This window comes from Macrosteles quadrilineatus, unplaced genomic scaffold (assembly GCF_028750875.1).
Source record: "Macrosteles quadrilineatus isolate MER2022 unplaced genomic scaffold, UCM_ALF_1.0 Scaffold_3__2_contigs__length_128488019, whole genome shotgun sequence".
In the NCBI taxonomy this organism is placed as follows: Eukaryota; Metazoa; Arthropoda; class Insecta; order Hemiptera; family Cicadellidae; genus Macrosteles; species Macrosteles quadrilineatus.
In genome coordinates, this window is record NW_026542596.1 from 119,517,284 (window position 1) to 119,540,451 (window position 23,168).

The 23,168-nt window shown below is 34.3% G+C and overlaps 1 protein-coding gene across 5 annotated transcripts; it reads left to right on the top strand.

The window, feature by feature from the left end:
- The first annotated feature begins 1,693 nt into the window (after positions 1–1,693).
- On the top strand, positions 1,694–20,791 carry LOC128990150 (RNA-binding protein lark-like). 5 transcript variants are annotated; one of them, XR_008490492.1, is made up of 10 exons: positions 1,918–2,030; positions 5,297–5,447; positions 7,490–7,726; positions 11,594–11,733; positions 13,358–13,402; positions 13,868–13,976; positions 14,339–14,574; positions 15,512–15,556; positions 18,243–18,352; positions 19,832–20,791. XR_008490492.1 is itself a non-coding variant. In XM_054412419.1 (9 exons), the coding sequence occupies exons 2-9, from the start codon at positions 5,304–5,306 to the stop codon at positions 16,245–16,247; spliced, it is 1,062 nt and encodes a 353-aa protein (XP_054268394.1). In that variant the 5' UTR covers positions 1,694–1,769; positions 5,297–5,303; the 3' UTR covers positions 16,248–16,314. The 5 variants fall into 5 exon arrangements, 4 of the variants coding, with proteins under 4 accessions (XP_054268394.1, XP_054268393.1, XP_054268396.1 ...); XM_054412419.1 differs by lacking the exons at positions 1,918–2,030; positions 18,243–18,352; positions 19,832–20,791 and adding exons at positions 1,694–1,769; positions 16,142–16,314; XM_054412418.1 differs by lacking the exons at positions 18,243–18,352; positions 19,832–20,791 and adding an exon at positions 16,142–16,314 and having other exon boundaries at positions 1,916–2,030.
- Positions 20,792–23,168: the final 2,377 nt, after the last annotated feature.

The following is a 23,168-nucleotide window of genomic DNA, read 5'->3' on the forward strand; positions in this document are numbered from 1 at the left end:
ATAAAAAAGTTATGAGGCATACAAAGTGGGTACGCTAACTTCACAATTGTACAATTTCCAGCGGGAACAGTTTTCTGACTATAAATGCCTATATCTATATACATTTTGTACATTTGGAATCCACATGCTCGTCGAAGGAGAAAGTCTGATGAGAAATTCACTCCCAAGTCTTTTAACCAAAGACTCTCTTCAGAGGTTGGTTCATAATGGTATACTCTCTGTCATATTGCTCAAGAGTATAGAACATAGCAGATTGTAATTAAATTCTAGTTAAAAATATATATATTACTGCCGCCTGATTGTATTATTTTTTCAATTTAATTTTTGTCTTTTGTCATGGGGGCAATTTATGGTTGTGTCGTCGCCCGTCGGCAAACATTATGCATGTGGTAGTCGGGAGAAGGAGTGTTGGTAGGTTAGGTAGTGACTGCTGGGGACTGAACTTTTCGGTATTACGGTGATGTTTTTTTTTAAGTTTTTATCTGTATTTTTTCAGGTGGTTGTTTGATAAGTTTTTATCAAAAATTTGGTGATAATTTATATCTCTCTTATATTTCTTAGCCTAATAATAAATTCGAAGAGCTATAAATCTGCTTCTTTTTATACTATAATGCTAGATGATGATGAATTTAGTTTCATGATAATAATTAATTCGAAGAGCTATGAATCTGCAGCTTCTTGTAAGGTACAATTATTATAGGGGGGAAGGGTGTTTAATCTATGGCTAAGACCATTGACTATATTAGTTTGATCCTCGAGTTTTGCTAACTCGCTGTCTGAGTCGGAGACGATTTCAATCGTCAACTTTACAACAAGATTAGACACGAGTCCCCCAGTTACCCTAAACAACGTTCAAATCCCACAGTGCAATGAGGTTAAATACTTAGGCTTGACCCTTGATAGAAGACTCACTTGGAAAAGCCACATCTGGAACAAGAGAATTTCGTTAAATTTAAAATTTAAAAATCTTACTTGGCTATTAAATCAAAATTCTAAATCAACAACAGAAAATAAATTACTTTTATATAAAACTAATTTAAAACCAGTATGGACGTATGGTATCCAACTGTGGGGGACATCCAGTGAATCAAATCTGAACGTCATCCAAAGATTCCAATCCAAGGTTCTAAGGCACATTCTTCAGGCACCATGGTTCGTTAACAACGAAGTGCTCCATAGAGACAGTCGAACCCCAACGGTCAAAGAAGAAATTTCAAGGTTAAGTGCCAAATACTTAAAGAAATTAGAATCCATCCCAACTACCTTGCTTTGAATTTGTTGAACAGCAACTGTATAGATTGAAAAGATGCCATGTTTTGGACCTGAGTAGTCGTTTTTAGAGATTTATGGACTTTAAACTTTGTGCCAATACGCAAAGTTTGTGTGTTAGCTTTATTGTTGGATAAAGACTAACTACTGTGTTTAAATTTTATCATATTTGCTTATTGTTCTATTTTTGTTGAACAGATTGTAAATTAAATAAAATGTTACAAAAAAAATCTTCAACGCGTCAGCGTCAAAGAAAATCCAGTTGTTTGGTTTGGTTGTTTAATTAGTCTTTTTCTTTTCCTTTTTTTTTCTTTTTCTAGCACTAGCACTAGCACTAGAGCGAGCGAGCGAACTGAACTGAATTAGTGAATTGCGTCTTGCGTCTTCTTGCGTCGTTTCGTTTTCCTTTACATTTACAATTACATACAACACAGGTCCACAGGTTCAGTTCGGGTTTTGTGCAAACGATTGTTCTTTTCACAATAGAAGTTTAGCTTCAGGTTTGTAAAGAACTATAAACCACTATTTTGTCTATCTAGTTAAATAATTTTCTACAAACTAAGACAGGCTAGTCTAGTAATAAGCTAAAAGCTAACCGATGAATAGTCTCTTTGGACTCCCCAAATCAAACCGGCATCGACGAAGCCATTGCTGGGTTGGCTTGTCGCATGCAATTTTCTTATTATGAACCGAACCTTTAAAATGTTTTGATATTTATCATTGTGTTTAGCCTACCTATTGGTTTACCATTATTGTAGCAGGTGCTGTAATCATGATTTATATCAATTACATCAAACTTATGGGTTAAAAGGCTAGAAAATAAATTTTATAACCATAGGGTACTTAGCTGACCTCTAACTTCTTTGAATCTAAGTTAATACAATTATTGACAATTTCCTCTAAAGCAGGTCTCGCTTTCAAAATAAAAATATCTTATTCCATTAGGCAAAAAACAACGCAATAGCTTAGGATATGTCAACAATTTCTTATTCTGATATGGACAAGCAAGAAAAGTGTAAGGTTTATGGTAAGCTAGTAATAGGCCTAGGAGTAGACTAAACTTAGACTGTCATTGACTTATACAATCCTTAACTTTTAAAATATTAGTAGGCCTAGGCCTATTGATTCCCTATGTAGCCTATGCCTAGCTTTTATTTTGGGTTGGCAGAGCTATTCGCAAGTCAGACGTGCGCCACTACCACGCACGTCTATTCCAAATGGCGCCACATTAACCTAATCGGGTACACTTCCATGTCTGTTGGCACAAACAACCGAATGAGTAAGTAATATTGATTATTCAATTGTTTGATTCGATATAACTTATCGTTTGGTTAGTTAGGTAAGTTTAACCTAACCTAGGGCCTAGGCCTAACTAACCAAACGACCGACAACAAATCGATATATCAAATAGTCGATATATTGAATAATCGATATATCGATCGATATTTTCATTCGGTTGTTTGTGCCAACAGATATGGAAGTGTACCCACCTAATTTGGTACTTTTAGTTTGGGAACAGGTTGCACACAAAGAAAACCTAGTAAGTTATTAGGAACGGTCCCTTAGTCCCTCTAAACCTCATTAGCCGAAATGGATGGAATCAATTTCACGTTAGGTTATCTGCCCGCAGCTTATGTGAAATGAGACTGTTCTAAACTAACCTAAGTTATTCTAACCAAACTTGCTGTAACATTTCAAAATTCTGTTTGATAGTAGAATTCTGAAATGAAACAACCTAACTTAAGTTAGTCAAACTTTCTGTAACATTTCAAAAATTCCTAAGTTACTGATAGCAGAAAATGGCTTTTGCGCTCCATCGACTCTTTTAGAACGTTCAATCCTTAACTGAATAAGTTACGCTCGTCTTTTTCTTTTTTGAAATAAATTCTTTCAAAGCTTAAAAATAGCAAAATTTTGAGTGAGTAGCCTACCTAAAGTTAAGTTAAGTTATGTTAATTCAAATGACTTATTTCTAGAACAAAGTAAGAATAACTGTTCCCTTTGCATTATTTTGTAATACTTGAACTGCAACGGGATCGGGTTGTGATGTCATTTTGACGTGCTAATAGTCACTTCGTTTTGGGTTTTCTACGCTGGAATTTTTTTACGCTTTGAAAGGGACCGGTCAAATGCTGATTAAGTTTTTAAGAATAATTAGCTTTGTTTTTATCACCAATCGTCTTGGAAAAGAATAGGCTAACTTCAGTAAGTTAAATTATAACGTAGGCCTAACTTAGATTTTATACTTAAATAACTTAACTTAGCCTACTATAGCTGATATTGGCTGCACTTTAGTTTACGTTCTACTTACTCACATACTGCAGTTTGGTTAAGATTAGGTTTAGTTTAGAACAGTTTCACTTAATAATCAGATGGTAGTTAATGTAGCCTATAATGTAAATGTCGGACGTAACTTAAACTTAAGTGCAACCAATTTTAAAAGGGGATGCAGGGTACAACAAAACTTAAGTTAGAGGCTCTGCCTATTTTACTGATTTTTTATTTTTTACAGTTTTCCAGACATAAACTAATTTACTTATGTACTTATGTTGGCATATTCTTGGGTAGATAAGCGGAATACCAAACAACGAAATGAAAATAATAATAGGCTATATATCAATTGCTATTTCTAATAAGTAGAGGCCAAATCAATAAAATACTAGGCATGCGGCCTCAGGTCCGCCAATTGAACGGAGTAAGCAAGCATCGATATAAACAAATAGGACCCTAACCTTAGGCTATTTAAAAATACAATTTGTTGTTTCCAAATACACCTTATATTATGGATTACAACATAAAAACAAAAGTGAATTTTATTGATCAATACAAACCTCATTATTCAAGCCTATACAGTTATAAGCAATTTTCTTGAGTCTTTCAATCTAGTTTTCTTTGCTTGCCATTTGCTGCCATTATCCCCTCGATGGTTATAACTCCTAATGCTACATAAGTCAAGCCGAGGGAAAATTCTGACTTTCCTAGGTCCACCACAGCCTGATATACTTACAGTACCAGTATGCAGCTTGGCTGCGATGTAGGCTACCGAAATCGCACATGCAAGATTTAGTGGAAATTGCCTTCGAGAACATTTGACACTATTCAGTTTAAAGGAAGTAGGCCTAGTTGAGTTGTTTGTGTTTATGTAAAACCTGTTGGATTGTAGTAAATATCCAACCTGACATCAAAATACCAACATGCTAGTTCTGTTGGCTGCAATAATTAATCTTATCAAGAGAAAAAGGAGGAATACCGATTATCATATGACGCCTAGTTATAACTGTACTCCCGTACAGGCCAAGCAGTCTAGGCTAATTACTTAATTGCCTACTTTTCTAATCGTAACTGTGTTTCTCTATTTATTCATTTAAGCTAAAATAGACTTCAATACAAGCTTAGTTAAATATTTACTTAAATAGTTGTAACTACTGAACTCATAGGCCTATACACAGGCCTAGCAGTCTAGGCTAGTATGCCCACGTATCGTAATCGAACTGTACAGGCCTAGCCAATTATTTACACACCTTAGTTAAAAGTGGACTTCTATACAAACTTAGTTAAATATTTATTTAAATAGTTGTAAGTTCACTACTGAACTTCCGTACAGGCCTAGTAAGAATAAGAAGAATAAGAATAAGAAATATTTATTTCCATTGATCTTTATAAATGAAATAGGACACGTCATTGTTATACATAGTTACAAGGTGATTCAGTGTTTACAGTACAAAATATCAAAATTTAAATAGCCACTTACATGAAAATTAAAGCTTTTAATAACTAGCCTAACACATTCTTGCAAAAACTAAGTACCCTAGGCCTAAGTAAGTTAAGAAAATGTAGATGTTATGTTAGTTTCCTTTCATTACGGAATCATAACTTAAAAGTTAGTCTTAAAAGTGTTTAAAAAAGTTCTCTCAAAGGTAGTTTTTATCAACATAAATGACTTAATTTCTAGCTAGGCTAACTTAATAGGTCTAAGTTAATATTTTAATTTAAATATTGTTTTAAGTTGATTTAATATTGTTTGCAGGGTGAAGATGCCGGGCTTCAGTAGTGTTGGCACATTCAAGATATTTGTTGGTAATTTATCTGACAAAACAGTTGCAGCTGACATAAAACCCTTGTTTGAGAAATATGGGAAAGTTGTAGAATGTGATGTTGTAAAAAACTATGGATTTGTGGTAAGAATAATTGTTTAAGTTTGTTAACTTTTGTTTTGTTAACTTGGCTGCTTACCTATCAAGCCTAAATTGTTTAAGTCCTTAACCCTCCGAGTGTCCATAGTTTAGGCCTTAATGTCCGCCTATTTTTGGCACTTGTTCTCCAATACTGATATCCAATATTATTCTCCAAGGTTTTATTAAAACGGATCTGAAAAGCTTAAAACCATGTTAAATCTACTGTTCTATATACCATTTTGTTTGGAAAATCATGGGCTTCAATATCATACATAAAACCTAAGGAATATTTGTTTAAAAAAAATTTTTTAGGTAAAAATAAAAATTATTTTGGAAAAATTGAAAAAAAAATAAGTTTGCGCTCAATGAAATTGTATAAATTATAGGCCTATAAATATTTGAAAATAGCCACTTTGTTCTAAATTTTATGAGGATTACAAATATATAATAATATAAGAAAGTAGATTTGCAAATAAATAAGTTATGGGCAAAACAGATTTCAGTACATAGCATTTAGCTAAGAATGCATAGCCTAACCATAGCTAGGAATCTGGCTGATACATCAATATCACTACCTACTTCTTCAGGATCATCAACCAGCCCTTCAAAATCACTTAAATCTTCTTATAATGCACCACGTATATCACTACTTTTGATTTTTAACACTAAAACAATGATAAACATAATAAAACACGTCAATCATCGGTCTGAGGTTAACTAACCTGTTTACAAATACGCACGTCAGCTGTCTGCTACAATTACGATTGGCTCGGAGAACATAAAGCGCTTAGAGACAGACCTCTGGAGAAAGCTTAGAATATAATGAAAAGAATGATACCAAACTCGATCCGATTTTGTCAGTCATAGAGCCTTCGCCGTAAACAGTGTTCGTGAGTCGCTGCAGCGACGCATGACACTCGGAGGGTTAAAAGAGGTTCAAAAAGATCATCAGAAGGCTTGGACAAATTTTTAAAATATCTAACTTTACCGTACTTAAGGCCTACCCTAAACTTAATTTGTGATGTGATGGAGTTGAGGACCAATCTCGGATGGTTCTGAGGTTTTTTTGTCTTTTCTGGTTCAAGTGTAACTTAACGGTTTTGGTATGAGTCACACTCAACTAAGTTACAATTTTAACAGAGTGAGTCCCCCTACTCACTATCGGCCAACGACGTGTTAGTTCTGAGAGTCTTAACTCGCTCATCCAGTATAAGTTACTGTAGTTAGATACCTACAGTTTTTGGAATTGAGTTGATAAGTTTCTCAAATTCGTATACTAACTTAAGTTCAGCAGTCCCCACATGAGTTTGTGATGGTTTACTAGCTTATTCAACGCTGTATCTGTATAGAAAAAATTACTCAACTTGGGCGTTTCGGCCTCTATAGAATTTAATCATGTGAGTTCAGGTCCGACTCGATAAAGATGGTTTACTCGAGTTGAAAACAAACTGACTGGAGTCCGCATTCAACCCTAGTTAACTCACTTGTCACATTTACTACTTAGGCCTCTAAAGGCCAGAGTAGGCTAAGCAAATTGAATTTCTGTAGGACTAGGCCCTATTGGCAGCACTTCTAAGAAACCTAATGATCAAATTTTTCAACTCACTTGAACTAAATCAGTCTGCAATTTGTGTTTGTAGATAGTTGGATACTAGGGATGGGTCGGTTTTGCCGTTTTCAGTTCAGTAAGTTAGGTTTTTGTGCAATTTTCAGGAGTTGATGACAATGTCAACTCAGCGGGAAATGAATAGGATTTGCTGCGATCACTGGAATGAATGATGATGACCTCATGATTGTTAGAAACTGTGATTGTGGTAGCTGATAATGTTCTCAAACGGCAGGAGAATAAGTTATGCAAGTGTGGTTTATTATGCATCTTTATAAAATTGGCATTTAATTGATTATTTTTCTAAGTTAAGCTGGTCTTTTGGATGTTATTAAATACCTTACCTGTGCTAAACAAATTGTTTGTAGGCTAAGGCCTATTACTAAAATTCTCTTTGTTTGGTAACATTCAAGCTAATGATAGGTATTTTTAATTATAGCACATGGAAAATGAAGAAAATGGACGGGATGCTATCCAAAACCTCAACGGCTACATTGTACATGGAACTGCAATGAAAGTGGAGGCTGCTACAAGCAGGAAGGGACCTAACACTCCAACGACTAAAATATTTGTGGGTAATCTGTCTGACAACACAAGAGCTCCACAGGTCCGCCTGCTTTTTGCCAAATATGGCACAGTTGTGGAATGTGATATTGTACGCAACTACGGCTTTGTGGTAAGTAGCTAACTTAAATTGTTTTAATAACCATGCATTGGACATGAGTTGGATACCAACTCTTATGACTGTTTGGTTATGTTGTTGAATATGATGTACTCGTCCCATTCATTTCCTAAATCTCTATCTCTATCATCATAGGCCTAACTTACCATACTCTAATCCTTTTATTTATCGTACTTAGGCCTAATAAATAATTTTAAAAAAACTCTCCCTAAGATTGATGTTGTTAGGCCTACTATCAATCCTTCATGAAATGTACTGCCAATACTTAACCATTTTGATTTTATGTTTAGGCTATTGTTTGTTTTGTTAATCAAATTGTTTAAAATTCTTGGTACAGTAGTAGAAACTAGTTCTGTTATTGGGAAGTAACTTAGGTCTAGTATGTAATTTCTGAACATATTTTTAACATTTAGTCAGCTAGGCCTAAATAAACGGACACATTCGTAAATTTAGGCTACTGGAAATTTCTTCAAAATTATTCTCAAGTAGACCCTGTAATTTATTATGCAACTCCTTCGTTTAGAAATCATGCAATCAATGTAACTGTCATACAGGTGTAGCCCAAGTTAAGTTACAATCCAATGCTGCTAGAAAGTTTTTTGATGTAAAACATACTTCCAAGAACTAAAATCACAGAATTTAAAAATAGTACCGGTAAGTGAATGCCAAATAAGAGTTTAGGTAAAGAGCACTGATGTATCACCTTAAGGCCGGCGCCACACTATCCCGTTTCGCCGGTCCAATCAAACGGGATCCGTTTGGTGGGATATTCAAACTCATGGGTTTTAATGGGCGCGGTTGTAATGCGTCGACGGGATCCATCGTATGCATGCTGCGACATAGCGGGACGACGGGACAAACGGCAAAACACAAAAATGCAGTTAAATGAGAGCAGCCACACTATCCGGTTGTGACACGTGTTTTACCCTACTGTTGTCGCTATCAACAGTGCTCAGCATGTGATGCTCACACTCTTCGGGTCAATCCATATCAAGTGATCCAGAAATAAAATAATTGGTTGCTTGACCATTTTTATAATAAATAATAATTTTATCCTAGATACCTCTATCAATTCTGGGTTCAAAAGTGATTTTAATTTTTTTTTATCTCTTTTGTTACTTCTACGGCGGCCATTTTTGTTTTGCGGAACACGCAAATTTTTGCTCATGTGATTGTTTGCGTTAACTTGCACAACTCGGTAACCATGAACACTAGAGTGATGAAAAAAAAGCATTTTAATCTGGAAGAAACAGCCTAAATATTATGTTCAGTACATATTTATTGAAATGTGTATCAAAAACAGTTTTAAACCCATCTCAACATTTCATAAGAAAACGGAAAAATTTCAACTTTTGAAGGCGTATTACCATTGGAACGAATAAAATCTCAGACTTGATTTTTTTTGTGTGTGTAGCAACTCAGTAGAACTGTTTGTATTTCAAATATCAACCATGAGACTTAATTCCTTTAAAAGTTATCATTTTTCAAAAACTGAAATTTTTGAAAAATTCAAATTTTGAATCTCAATATCTTTGTTGGGACAAAGTTTAAAAATCTGAAATTTTTACCAAAAACCCCTCTTATGGTTGTTATACTGCTGTATGAATTTCATCTTTGAGATTTACTTTTAAGCTAAGTTACAGTATCATGAAAATCACAAAAAACCCATAAGCTCGGCCAACGTGGCTAGTACTGTAGGTAGCTTAAAGATTAATTTATAGGTCTAGGTAATTATTTTATTTAATGTAAACTTATCTTGATGTACATTTCAAAAATCCTAAACAGATTTTTAACTTAAACTTTGTACCCAAAGTACAAATTAGGCCTATATGTACCGCTACGGTACTAAAAATAAATAAAATCCTGCTAAATTTTAAGTTTTATTCATTATTTAACTTAAATAAAACTTAGTTATTTCTATTTATATTGAGGTCTTAAAATTTATTTTCCATTTAGATTTAATGTACCGTAACCTGTATAACACAAATCAATAAAGTGTTTATTGTGGTATTTTGAAAAAAAAAAAAACTCATATTCTGTGGGAACTGATACAGTCTCCAGTACCTACAGGAAGTCGTAAATGAGTCACAAAACACAGTTTTTCTTAACAAAATAATTCATTTTTATAACAGATGAAGAAATCACTCAACACCACAACAACAAACTCCTTGACCGATTTGAGAACTGTTTAAAGATTACTGGAACAAGAAGCTTCCATTGTTTTATTCCTGTACCGGACAGTAGTAATGTTAGGTGCTTCGTAACCTCACTAGCAACTGAAAGCTGTAAAAATTACACTTCATACCAAAGACTCTATTGCATTTGTGTATGACAGTGGTGGGTGGCAGAGGTGATTGACATCAGTTATCAAAATAAAGATCCAGCAGGACCAACATCCAACCGCCTTAAAAACAAATTAGAAAGACCAAGCTTGGGTGCCTATAAACAAAGTTTTGAGAAAATTAAATCTCTTTTAACTGACAAAAACCACTGGAAGGACAAACCCAAACTGAATGAAGAAATATCCAAACTTCCTAATTAGCATGATCAAAGTAGAACAAAAAACACTAACAAGTAAAAAAAGTTGTATAGCCTACTTTAAGAACTTGTCTTTCAAACAGCTTTTGTATGTGAAATTTCTAATATTCTTTATTAAAATGAAAGTGGTTCAATAAATTAATAAATTAGTTCAAAATATTTAGGCCAATTGAAAAAAAGGTGTAAACCTGAATGAAAATAATCTGATAAAACGTGTTTTTTAAATTTCACATAAGACAAGAAATTTGCAAGAAAAGGCTATACATTACTTTAAAGTAAGTTAGGTAAGTTTACATTAAATAAAATAATTACCTACACCTATAAATTAATTTTTAAGCTACCTACAGTACTAGCTGCGTTGGCTACTAGCTTATGGGGTTTTTGCGATTTTCATGATACTGTAACTTAACTTTTAGCTTGAAAGTAAATCTCAAAGATGAAATTCATACAGCAGTATAACAACCATAAGAGGGGTTTTTGGTAAAAATTTCAGATTTTTAAACTTTGTCCCAACAAAGATATTGAGATTCAAAATTTGAATTTTTCAAAAAATTTCAGTTTTTGAAAAATGATAACTTTTAAAGGAATTAAGTCTCATGGTTGATATTTGAAATACAAACAGTTCTACTGAGTTGCTACACACACAAAAAAAATCAAGTCCGAGATTTTATTCGTTCCAATGGTAATACGCCTTCAAAAGTTGAAATTTTTCCGTTTTCCTATGAAATGTTGAGATTGGTTTAAAACTGTTTTTGATACACATTTCAATAAATATGTACAGAACATAATATTTAGGCTGTTTCTTCCAGATTAAAATGCTTTTTGTTTCATCACTCTAGTGTTCATGGTTACCGAGTTGTGCAAGTTAACGCAAACCCTTACATGAGCGAAAATTTGCGTGTTCCGCAAAACAAAAATGGCCGCCGTAGGAGTAACAAAATAGATAAAAAATTTGTAAAATAACTTTTGAACCCAGAATTGATAAAGGTATCTAGGATAAAAATATTATTTATTTTAAAAATGGTCAAGCAACCCCTGTTGGATCACTTGATATGGATAGACCCCTTCACTCGTAGTGGGTATGTTGCGGTAGAGTTGTAAGGTGTGGCAGGGTAATGTCAATGCGGTAAAAACGCATCCCGCTCAACCGCATCCCGCTGAACAGGATATTGTGGCACCGGCCTAAGATGCTCGATTGTGAGTGGTTGATACTCACTAGTTTGATAAATGTTACTAAACTCTACATTCATTTGAGGACATTTAAAATTAGTCATAATTGGGGTTTGTTTCTATTAGGTTAATGACAGTTGTATTTTTTCTCAGCACATTGATTGCACAGACGTAAACAAACTGATTGAGGAGTTGAATGGATCAATGGTGGATGGACAGGCGATGAAGGTTCAGGTGTCCACAAGTAAGGTTCGTCAGAGGCCGGGTATGGGCAACCCTGAGCAATGTTACAGGTTAGTCAATCTTACCCGCTACGGTACTAGGCTTTCATCTACAGTAGGCTTAATAGGCTAAGTATATCCTCTACCTACACATGTGTGTAGAGGATTCAGAATAGTGATGTGCGATACGTATCGTATCGTATCGGAATATCGCGATACGCGAGGGACGATACGATATTTCGATACGATATTTGAAAAACGATACGTATCGTATCGCCTAAAACGATATTTGTATTTATATCGGCACATAGAGCGATACGATTCATGTCAAAACGATATTTTTAAGCTTTTTTTTGCGCAGGCCCCCGCAGGCCGAGCAAACTGCAAAATCTGTACTCTGTACTCTGTGGATGTGTAGTTTGAATTTTGAAATAGGAGTTTTTGACGTCTGTATTTTTGGTTTTTACTTGATAATGTACCAGTCCCATCCCAGTCCAGTCCATTTCCACTAACGTGTTATCTAGCACTAGATCTGCCTGCAATCCTAAAATGCTATCGGAAGGATAGGGAAACAGGTCCAAAACGTAGGGAGTTGTGAAGGAAGTAGTAAAGGCGAGAAGTGTGGAGTGTGGAAATGGATTATGTATCTGCAATACTGAGACTGTTTTCAGAGTAAACTAATGATTTTCCCCGAGCAAAGCTTGGTCCCCAGGTACTTATATAAATTTGCCGTTTCTAGGTTAGGTAGGGGAGGGGGGAAACGATACGATACGTATCGTTTTTCGATATTTTTGACGATACGATTCGCGTATCGCGATACAGACGCCCGATTCGATACGGCGATACGATATTTTTTTCCGATACGTATCGTATCGCTGTATCGCGATACGCGTCCGTATCGCCCATCACTAATTCAGAATCACAGAGCAATGTAATTTGGGTTGTTTTCTTCCCTTTTAGGTACCTATACTCTTAACATGCATAATCAACAACTCACTAGTCTAACAGGGTAAAATTTGTAGCGATAAGTGTTTTTTGTGTAGTTTTGTGGGTGGTAACATAAATTACTTAATTAAATTTATTTTTCCACAGGTCTGCTTAAAATCAGAGTAAACTATAGTAGAATTTTTACAGGCGTACTTCCTAATTCTGATTCTAGGTTTATATAAGACTGATAATAATTTTACTTTAAGAGGAAAAAATTAACGTAGGCCTACTAGTCTTTTTTTGGGTACTGCTAGAACATCTCCTGGACCTTAGTTTTCCTGGCCTGAGAGATAGATTTTCATTTTTTTCTTGGATTGATGGGTCTACAACTTAACCGGCTCACCGTATTACACATAGCAAAAGAAAGTGGTGATTGGTGATATTTGAACTCCAACCTAAAAGTTTCACTCTGACCACTAGACTAGTGGCACCCAACTAAAGTGGTAGTCCTCGCTAGATGCATATCCGTAAAGTGCCGCTCAAAGTGAAACCATAAAAAGCGAGAACTGTTCATAGACTGCTGCCAGCTTAAAACAATTCTCACTGTACTGTACAATTTTTTTTGTATGCGTAACTTTGAAATTGTGCAATCTGGGACCATGTCAAGCGAGGTCTACCTGTCGCTTGCTATAGATCGTATGATACAAGGCATAACATTTCTTTGAAAAGACTCGTATGTATAAAGTTTTAAAAAGTCAATTGTTGCTAGGTGTGGCCGAGGAGGACATTGGTCAAAGGAGTGCCCCAAAACTGGGTGAGTATTTGGAGTATGTGTATAACACCTAACATATATCAGGGTGTCCAACCTTATTTTTGGATGCCGAGATAGTTGATGGGACATAACAGATATTAATATACATAAAGTCCTAATAGTGATGTGATCGACAGAAATCGGTCATTTACATCAGGGCAATCTGTTGGGGACTCGATTACGTCCGTTTTTATTTAAAAAAACTGGTGACAACATTAACAAGGGGGATGAACATCTTGTATCAACAGTCAAAGGTTTTAGATTTTTTTACATTCATTTGTATTAAAACTTGATATTTACTTGACAAAATTATTTCTGTGCCAACATCAAATATCGTAAAATATAAATTACAACAGTTCAATCAGCCATACTTTTTTATTTTGGTTCTAAACATTGGTTTAGGAAATGGTTCAGTAGATTTAGTTTACTTGAATTTTAAAGGTTTATAAAGGTTAAATAACATTTCAGGATGGGACCAGATAGGTTCAGGGACAGAATGTACGGACGGGACCCGTACCCACCTCCCCCACCACCACCTTTCTTGAGAGACCGAATGCTCAGCGGAGGGTTTGGCAAGGTAAAAAAAAACTCCTATCACTTAATAATTATTCAGATCCCAATTCATTTTAGTCATTAATATAACATATTAAGGTTTGGTGATACACAGATTCATGGCTTTATCTTTGATAGCTAATTAATTGTCTATTGAAAATTGTCTACTAATAAATAAACTTGCTCTGCAATTGACCAGGTATTGCTATTATAGAAGGAAAATGCTCTTCCTGAAAAACACAGGCACTAAAAGACTCCCACAACATAAGCATTTCCGCAGGCGTATTCAGCTGCTGAATTTGACATTTGGAAAATCCCTTCTATAGGCTATGAATAGTTTTAGTTTTAATTTTTCCTTTTTTTGACGAGATACAATTTGATTTCCAGGACAGCTACTACGACAGATACTACGACCGGGCTGGCGGTAGGTACGATGACAGGGAGTTTGACAGACGTTTCCCCCCTCTCCCTCCACGAGACTTGGGACCAAGAAGAGACTTTCTCCCTCCTCCATCCATGTCTCGGCCCCTCGGCATGCGTGGACCACCTGACTCGTACGACAGAGCCAGCGACTACATGTTCAGTCGCAGGTCTCCACCGCCATCTTCATCTGACAGATACGGGTTAGTATCATTAAGTAAAGCAGCATTCAGTAAAACCCCTGATATCTGGCCTCGGTTTTAATGGTAATTAGTTTATTCGGTCATTTCTAGTAAGCCAATATGTTTTTTTTTCACGGATTACAGATGCATAGCTGCAAGAACTAGTGTTCACGCTTTGAGCTTTCTTAAATGATCTATCCGTGAGTTTACATTTTACTGTGTCACTAGTAAGTTGCGATAGTAGGCCTAACCTCTGATAAATTGGTTGATTATTTCCAGTGGCGGTTACTACAGTACAGTACAGTAATTGTTTTATGTTATGAAAATTCCACTTTAGATTGTAACAACGTCGACTGTTTACGTAATGGAAATTATTTAAATAGCTCCCTGTACAGGAAATTCACATAAAATATTAAATAGATTGTTCATAAAGTAGTAGAATTAAACTGTTTTAATTTAAACTCTACTTCTTTTGACCTAACAAGACTGCATATCGTTCTTTTAAAACAATCATTCTTGAAGTTTAAGTTAAAGAATAATCATAATAAATAACCTAAATACCTAATTAATATTAACATGTCAAAATTGCAGAGTTTTTGTGAATCTCAACTAAAGTAATTTTACCCCAACTTTATTTTCTTCTCATATTAATTTGTTGTAAAATATAATTGTTATTATTATTTTTTAATAGGCTATATGGGGTCTTTATTTTTAAACCCCTAGTAGAAGTAGTAATGAAATTTATTATATATCTGTGCACAAACTAGCAACTAATTATTGTGGAGATCAGTAGGCCTACACAGTAATAAAAAAGGTTTAAACCATGTTTTGAAGGGGTTAGCAAAACATTTACCAAACAACTTTTTTGACAGCTATATTTATTTTAAAAACCTTAAAAAGAACAAAATTGGACAAAACTAGTAAGGTCTTCCATTATCTGAATATTCTTTATTTACAGCCATCCTTATGACGACTACACAAGAGATTCTTATGATGATCGCAGGTAAGTTATATTTGATGTTTTGAGATTCAAAGTTGTTCCTTATCCTCTAAAAAGTAAACAAACAATTTTAAGAAAGAACGTTTCCTTCAGGATATTGTTGGGAATGTTGGAGATTGCCCTTATGAAAACATGCTGTTAAAGATGGAGACCTATATCATAGAGTAATATATTTCACCTACTTAATTATTTAAATTTTATTAGGGAATAGAAAACATTCATGTTTTCATCAAGTTTGGTTAAGTAGTCGTAATCCCGACTGATCAATAAATACCAAACCTTTAAAGTCAAGACTGATGTGGAGTAGTTGCTGTGATAACATTATTTGTGTTATTTGTAAGTTTTTTTAATAACAAAAATAAGTTTTTTGCTTTTTGAATCTTATTTAGGAAATGCATGGGTTTATTATAATATGTTTTCTTATTTCTTCAAGTCCTAGGTTTTTCTAGCATACATTTTGACACTTTTTTAACTGACCTTTTAGCCTACTAGGCTCTGGGTATGGTGTTTCTATTTTTTTCATTTTTAAACACATCTCACACGTTCTCCTGTTCAAAACTATTTTAATTCTTGTTAAAACTTTTCCAGCCTTGCTTCTCTCCCAAAGTTTCCTGTCTCCAGAAAATCCATGCCCAACTTTGCTTCCTCTTTCATGTCCAAGTCAAAACTCCAAACCAACGGAATTTGGAACTGATACTCTCCTTTTACTGCCACCAAATACGTTTTATTTCACTCTGTTTTAAATAAAATCTTTTAAAATATGCTTTTTTACTTTATTGATTGGATTAAATTGTTAGTATGGATATTAATTTAAATTCAATTAGTTTTTAGAGCAGCAAATAGACTATATGTTTTGTTTGGGATGTTTATTTTCAATAATATGAAGTAGGAATGTACATAGAAGACATTGGTCCAACTAACTACCTAAGGTATATGATAGCTGTAAATAGGGCTTCCTTTTAAAGTAGAACTCCAATCATCGAATTTAATTGGGACTGTACCACATTTCGATAATAAAAAATTCAGATTTGTACTGAAATTCGGAAATATTTACAGAAAAAAGCCGTGTTGAGCTATTGCGATTGCAGAACGCATCTGTGGAGATTTTGTGATTTGTTGCAATCGCAGAGGACTATTATGATTTTCCGTCAACTCTGATAATGTCTACAAGACTACGGAAGATTTTGCCGCGATTTTGGAAACATGACGTTTGAAACTAAACGACCACCGGAGCGGTTTTGGATTTTCTGCGATCACGGCTTCTGCCTTTCTTTAATAATGATCCTTATTACTGTTTCAAAAACTCTTTCTGTAAGTGATAAAGATAATTGCCGATTCGGATTGTTGGAGTTTGGGTAATTGGAGTTCAACTTAATTAGGTTATCAGAAGATAAAACATATGGTGTAGATTAATACTTTATTTTCAAGTATATAGGCCTACCACCAGTCTTGGGATTTCATAATTAAATCCACAAATGGGTTCTGAAGGTTAAATCCTGTTACGTTATGTTTTTGTAATTTTAGACTTTTATAGGCTAACAAAAGTTTTATAATATTAGGCTCATGCATTGATTGTTGAAATCTTTTAACTGACAAATTCCACAACCAATGTTTTGTGATGACGTTTGAAAAAAATGAGGATAATAAGACCCGGTTAAATATATACTTTGATTGTTTTACTGTCTCTGGTTTAAAATTTAAGATGATTGTGAAGTTTTTGATTCCATCACAATTTTGCTTAGGCACACACATTATGTCATTTAAGATTTTAAAGCACTAGGTTGGTTAATTGTAGTAAATTGTAAATCATTCTAGAGTTAAAAGTTGGACTTGATCCTTTGTTTGTCTGTCGAATTGTTATCCAAATTGCCGGTTCAAATTTATTTCAAAATATTGAATAGTTGTTATATTCACATTTAAATCAAATATGAATATAAGAATTCTTAGCTAAAATTTACACTGTCTTGATACTCAATACCAATGTTTTGTGACTGATTTGTTCAATTTTGTTGCGTGTCATAATTATTTATTAAATTCCTCTAAGGCTATTATTATTTTTAGGTATTTAGACTAGGTTATTATGTTTTAAGCGGGTATTGTCATCGTAAATTTTAATTTGTGTGTTATGTGTTAGACGGTTACAATATCACGAAATTGCAACTTATGTAAGCTATTATGTTTTATTATTGTTATAAAAAATATTACATAGTGTATTATGTTTCTTGGCGGATAGTATTATCATCGCAAAACTGTCAAATTAAATATAGTATAGGCGAAAGTATTGTCAAAAAAGCTATGTTGTAGGCGGGTAGTTATGTCATTGGGAATATTAAAAATATTGTTGTAGGCGGATACTATTGTTCTGGAAATATTTCATGGTATGTTTTAGGCGGCAGTATTGTCATTAAATCGTTTACCTATTATACTTTGTCTTACGTAATAGTATTAGCATTGGAAATTTCATATGGTGTATCACGTTCGCTATTATTTTTCTAGGTAAAAACTAATCTGTTACATATTTAAGTTGTAATTATATCGGGTAAATTAATATTTTAAACCACAGGTAACCGACCTATACAGATAGAGAAATAAATTTCCTATGTAATGGAATGCGGATTGATCCTATTACACTAGGAAATGTAGATTTGTAAGGCGTAGGGTTAAGTTACTAGCAAACTTGAAACTTCAGTTTCAGGTGTTTGAAACAGCTCACCAACTAGTCACCTGTTAACATTAAAGCAAACATATGCACGCAGTTTTCTCACATCAACAATAACGAAATTTTCCGATTCGTCTCAGGTGAGTTTCCTAGTGTAATAGGCTACTAGCAAATAACCCTAAATATGTTGATTGAACAAATTTTGTTTTCATCATCTGTGTTGTAGATTCTTTATTTCCTTCATTAATTTGCATGCTTAGTATTTTTTTGTGTTCCTAAACTTAAGTTGTGGTATCGGTTAACCATTTACACATTTAAATTTGAGTCCTTTGAAAAAAGATTAATATTATCCGGCCACAAAAATTACAATGTTTGCCTTGATTTCAATGTACAATTTTAAAATTTATTTTACTATGCGATTTGAATGTAAACCTTTTTCCGGTTCGTCTTTTAATTGTAATTTAATATTGTATACGGTTTTTTGTTGTTTATAGTCATATTCAGTATAGCCAGTATTCTTCATTATATTTTGTCAGCGGTTTGACATTATGAAACGACTACGCAACCACTGAAACCACTGTTAGTAAACCAAGATGTCTCCTGGATTGGATTCTGCATTTTCTACGAACCTGGAATCAACCCTCAACTTAGCTTGTGTTCTGAATGACAATGAGGCGTAATTTTTATTTAGGATTTCTTCCTCATAACTGGAGAAGCCTGCAAATCATGTGTATTGTTGTATTTATTTGAAATTTTTAACATTTTATATGGCATCAAAGAAGCCCGTGCTGGCACGATCGTTAGATGGAGTAATAAATGGTAGTAGTACAATAAATTATAGATAAGAATTTATCAAATGAGTTTTTATTCTATATAGTTAAAACTTATGAGAGTACATTAAATAAGCATAAAAGTCTTTTTGAACAGCAATTTATTATGTCTCCTGATTAAAGAATGAAACCAATGGAGTTTGTTTGGATTGCTTCTTCAAAATATCATTGTTCTATCATTTAATTACACAGCTGATTGTTTGGGTTATGGTTTTCATGGAAGATAAATATGATAAAGATTGTATTGAACACAATGTTTAACATACGTTATGATTTGTTATTGAATAAGACTTCAAACATGTCTAGTTTTATGTCCACAAATTATATTTTCAGCTAAGTAATCTTTGAACTTGAAGAAAGTTTTGTCTTTAAATTATTTAGTTAACAGTAACCAGTTTCAAATCGTTGTAACTTAAAAGAGTACTCCCCCATTTTTTATGTACAAGTACAATATGTTCATTGTTTAATGCTCAAAATTATCAAGTATTTGACATATTCCTCAGTACTACTTTCCTCAGTCCTCAACTGTTGTACTAAATATTAGATTTTTATTTAATTGGTGGTATTTTTTTATCTTTGCAGTATCACACTGTCTGGTTTGATAGTATAATCTTGTATTCCACAGAATATCTATGTACAAAGCGCCCAGAATATGGCCACAGAATTATTATTCTTGGTCCATTACTGTTGAAGCGCTAAAATATCTATATCGAAGGTTGATTTTTAGTTGTAAGATGCTCAATGTTTTATGGTTCTGTACATTAATTTGTTAACTTTGTGTTGCAATAGAATCGGCCTGCGTGGAGGTTCGCCGCGCCGGTACACACCCTATTAGCTTGCTCGGACCGATACTGCTCGGTGAACGGTACGGAAACCCGTGACGTGCACTGAAATCGTCAAGGACGGCCGTTCCATAGGACTTAGACATTAATTTCCAGACATCTTCACTTTCGTGTTGATATTAGAAATAAGTTATTGCATGTTTGTTATTGAGTTTTATTGTATCGATGTGAGGTAACTCTATGTTCCCATCACGATATTTTCACTGGGAACACAATTTTTAGCTATCGGATACACGAAAAGCTTTGATAAATCCATGAAAGAATGTTACATTTTATTGGTTTTGATATTTTCTCGTAGGTTTATTGTAATAAATGTAGTTTCGTACAATAGCGATCCGTGCGGCTTCTTGACTCAGAGTCGTTTTCGGACATATTGTATGTGTTGTTTTAAAATAAGCTTTTATGTGTAACCGAGCAAATGTTTGCTTTTATTGTCTTAATTAAATAAATAAACAGACAACAGTTGTCGCGTTGTGATTTTTCCTTTCCGCCGTTCCGATGTCGGATTTGCCGATATTTACATCATCCGGCCGCAGATGTTCTCCTCTGACCGAAGACTTTCCGGACGGATATCATCGGCTGAGGTAGGCTATGCAATACCAAACTTGAAATGACCTTACCCATTTATTGAACATTTCATCATTCTGGTACACAATAGAAAATATAAACAAGATTTAAGATTTACACATTTATATAATGTGTAACGTATTGGTTGGTAATACGGATTATTAGTCTAAATTGAAAAGATCTAGCAACATTTATTTCAGGTTCAAGTCGTAATTTTACTTCACCCTCTATATGAGAAAATGTCATTGTATGTATTACATGTAATGTGTTTTTAATGTTAAGGATCTTTTTAATTTTTTAGTTGGACCAGAGATGTAAAATTAAAAAGTAATATTTTTTTAGCTATCTAATAGTTAATTCCTTCCCTACCAAATATTTCATAATTGCGTTTTAATTTTAGGTTAAAAATACTTTCCTAGTATATTTAAAAACCAATCTTTAACTATTAGTTTAAAAGTGTTACTAAGTGCAAGAAGATTTTCCTAAACGTTCTTTATACAATACACAAAATTCAAAATTAAGTCATAGTTTTAAAACATGCTTGAAATTTTATATTTTTGTCACATAATTTTTTAAAGTAAATTAAATATATATAAGAATGTTTTGAGTTCACTGTACCTTGCAGAAACAACCTCAATGTTTTTTTAACGAGCCATATGTTCTTATCCTTTATTCAACTACTAACAGTTCTAGGCTCATAAATTAATTGATGTGTTGTCTAAAGCGGCTTTGTTTTTCATTTTGTTTTTTTTTACAAGGACATTTTTTTAAAGTTGCAAGCAAAGTCACTAATGAATAACATTTGCCTTCAAAAAATACATCAGACGTGATTATACTTTAATTTATAGGGTGAGTTATTAGTTGTATGTACTGTATCATGGTTTTTTTGTTTGCAATAACTAATGGGCCTAAAAGAGTGAGAAATAAGGTATTAAAGAATATGAGGGTTTAATACAAGGGTATAAGGGTCGTATTTAGAGTATTAGGGTTATAGACTTAGATTTAATTAGTTTATTTGGTTCACATCGATATTAAGCTCTCAAAGAGTTAATTTCAGTCTTCACAAACTTATCGTTACTGTCAGGAAACACCCCCTTGCATTTTGTTATCAATAGCTCCATAATTTCTTTTCTCATTTATTTGTTTGACAAGTTTACACTTTTCACGTCTCAAGAACATTTTTGTGATCTACAAAGCTCAATAAACTCGACCAAAACTTTCTTTTGCCATTAAAGGACATCTTCACCGCACAACAAAGAAGTCAATTAGTTAGTTTCTTGCAAATAACCAAACAAGGACAAATAAAACACGTGGGGCAGTGAATGTTACACTGTGCCACGCAGGCGCAGACATAGTAGTACCCGATTTACAGTATGTGCAGCTATGGTTTGTACTCTGCTAGTTCGTGAACATGTGCCTTGGTTTCCCACAGACTGGCGCATCATAACAAGCTCGCACACTTGTGACGATGCTCGAAGGTCCGGCGGCAGGCACCAGGCACCTCGCATGCGCGTCGCGAGCATGGGCACATTTACCCACACATTGAGGCGCATGCGTAGAGCTGTTAAGTGCCCCAGTGTGTGGACCGCTTTAGTACAAGTATTTTTACAAGACTTGGAACATTTACTGCAGGCTGATCAATTTACATAAAATTATTGGACTAGCTATTTATAAAACACCATCACACGTCATGTATATCTCATTACTAGTTCTGAAAGTGGCATTTTCCGAGCCCCTTAAGTTTCATAGTTGAACACGGGAGCACTAAATTTGAGAGCGAGTTTCTTGCACGAGGCAAGAGCCGAAAAATCACTTTCGCTCAAATGAACGATACTTTTTATCATGATGCAAAAATACACAAGATACAGACAGACCTCAGTAAAATAAAATCTATTTCAGTTGACAAAGTGGCCTTTCTTGCACTGATTATAGCACGGAAAGTTGCTAATTGCTGCATCTACTTACTTTTGATGCACACCAGTATTTCAACCAAACAACACAAAACAGCGTGCTTTTATTGGGCACGTAATTCGTGAACGCTTGAAAATAAGTAGGCAACACTTGCAATCAATATTACGACTACGATCAGCTGGTGCAGCGTTTCCCATTTTGTTTAATGTTTGGATTTAAACTAACCTAATAATGTGTTGTACAGTGTTTGAAAGGCTAATTATTTCTATGCTATTTTATAGTAACTGTAGGAATAATATAATGTGTAACGCGAGTGCAAACTGCCTTTGCTGCACTTGGGGAAACTTTCCACACTCGCCAGCTAAGTGCCATTTCCAGACTAGTTGCACAATAGTTATTTGTGTAACTAGTGAGCAAAGTGGCACTTTGCTGCACACGAGAGGCTCGTGCGGAATGATCTCGAGTGCAGCAAAGGCCTTTTGCACTCGTGCTACACATTAATTTTTCCTACAGTCACTATAAAGCATATAAATAATTAGTCTTTCAAACACTATAAAACATGTTGTTAGGATCAGCTGGCAACACAAATAGGTGCCCTAGAGAAAGTAGTCCCCGGTCCGTATCACTCCGCTATTTTTTCCTCGGCAAGTGCTCCGCGACTTGAGAAAATAGTTCCGTATATTTTTGTAATTTGCAGTGGTTTCCCCGCCTAAAAAATGCTTAAAAGGTATTTTCTTGTATATTGAGATCGTTGGAGTTTTAAAAACGTTTAAAAGAAAAATTCAGAAATACCGAAAAGGGAACAA

Bases quoted from the DNA above. Each gene is read 5' to 3' on its own strand.
- LOC128990150 (XM_054412419.1), top strand. From the start codon at position 5,304: ATGCCGGGCTTCAGTAGTGTTGGCACATTCAAGATATTTGTTGGTAAT. The intron at 11,734-13,357 runs GTTAGTCAATCT...AATTGTTGCTAG, and splicing joins AACCCTGAGCAATGTTACAG to GTGTGGCCGAGGAGGACATT. The intron at 13,403-13,867 runs GTGAGTATTTGG...ATAACATTTCAG, and splicing joins AAGGAGTGCCCCAAAACTGG to GATGGGACCAGATAGGTTCA.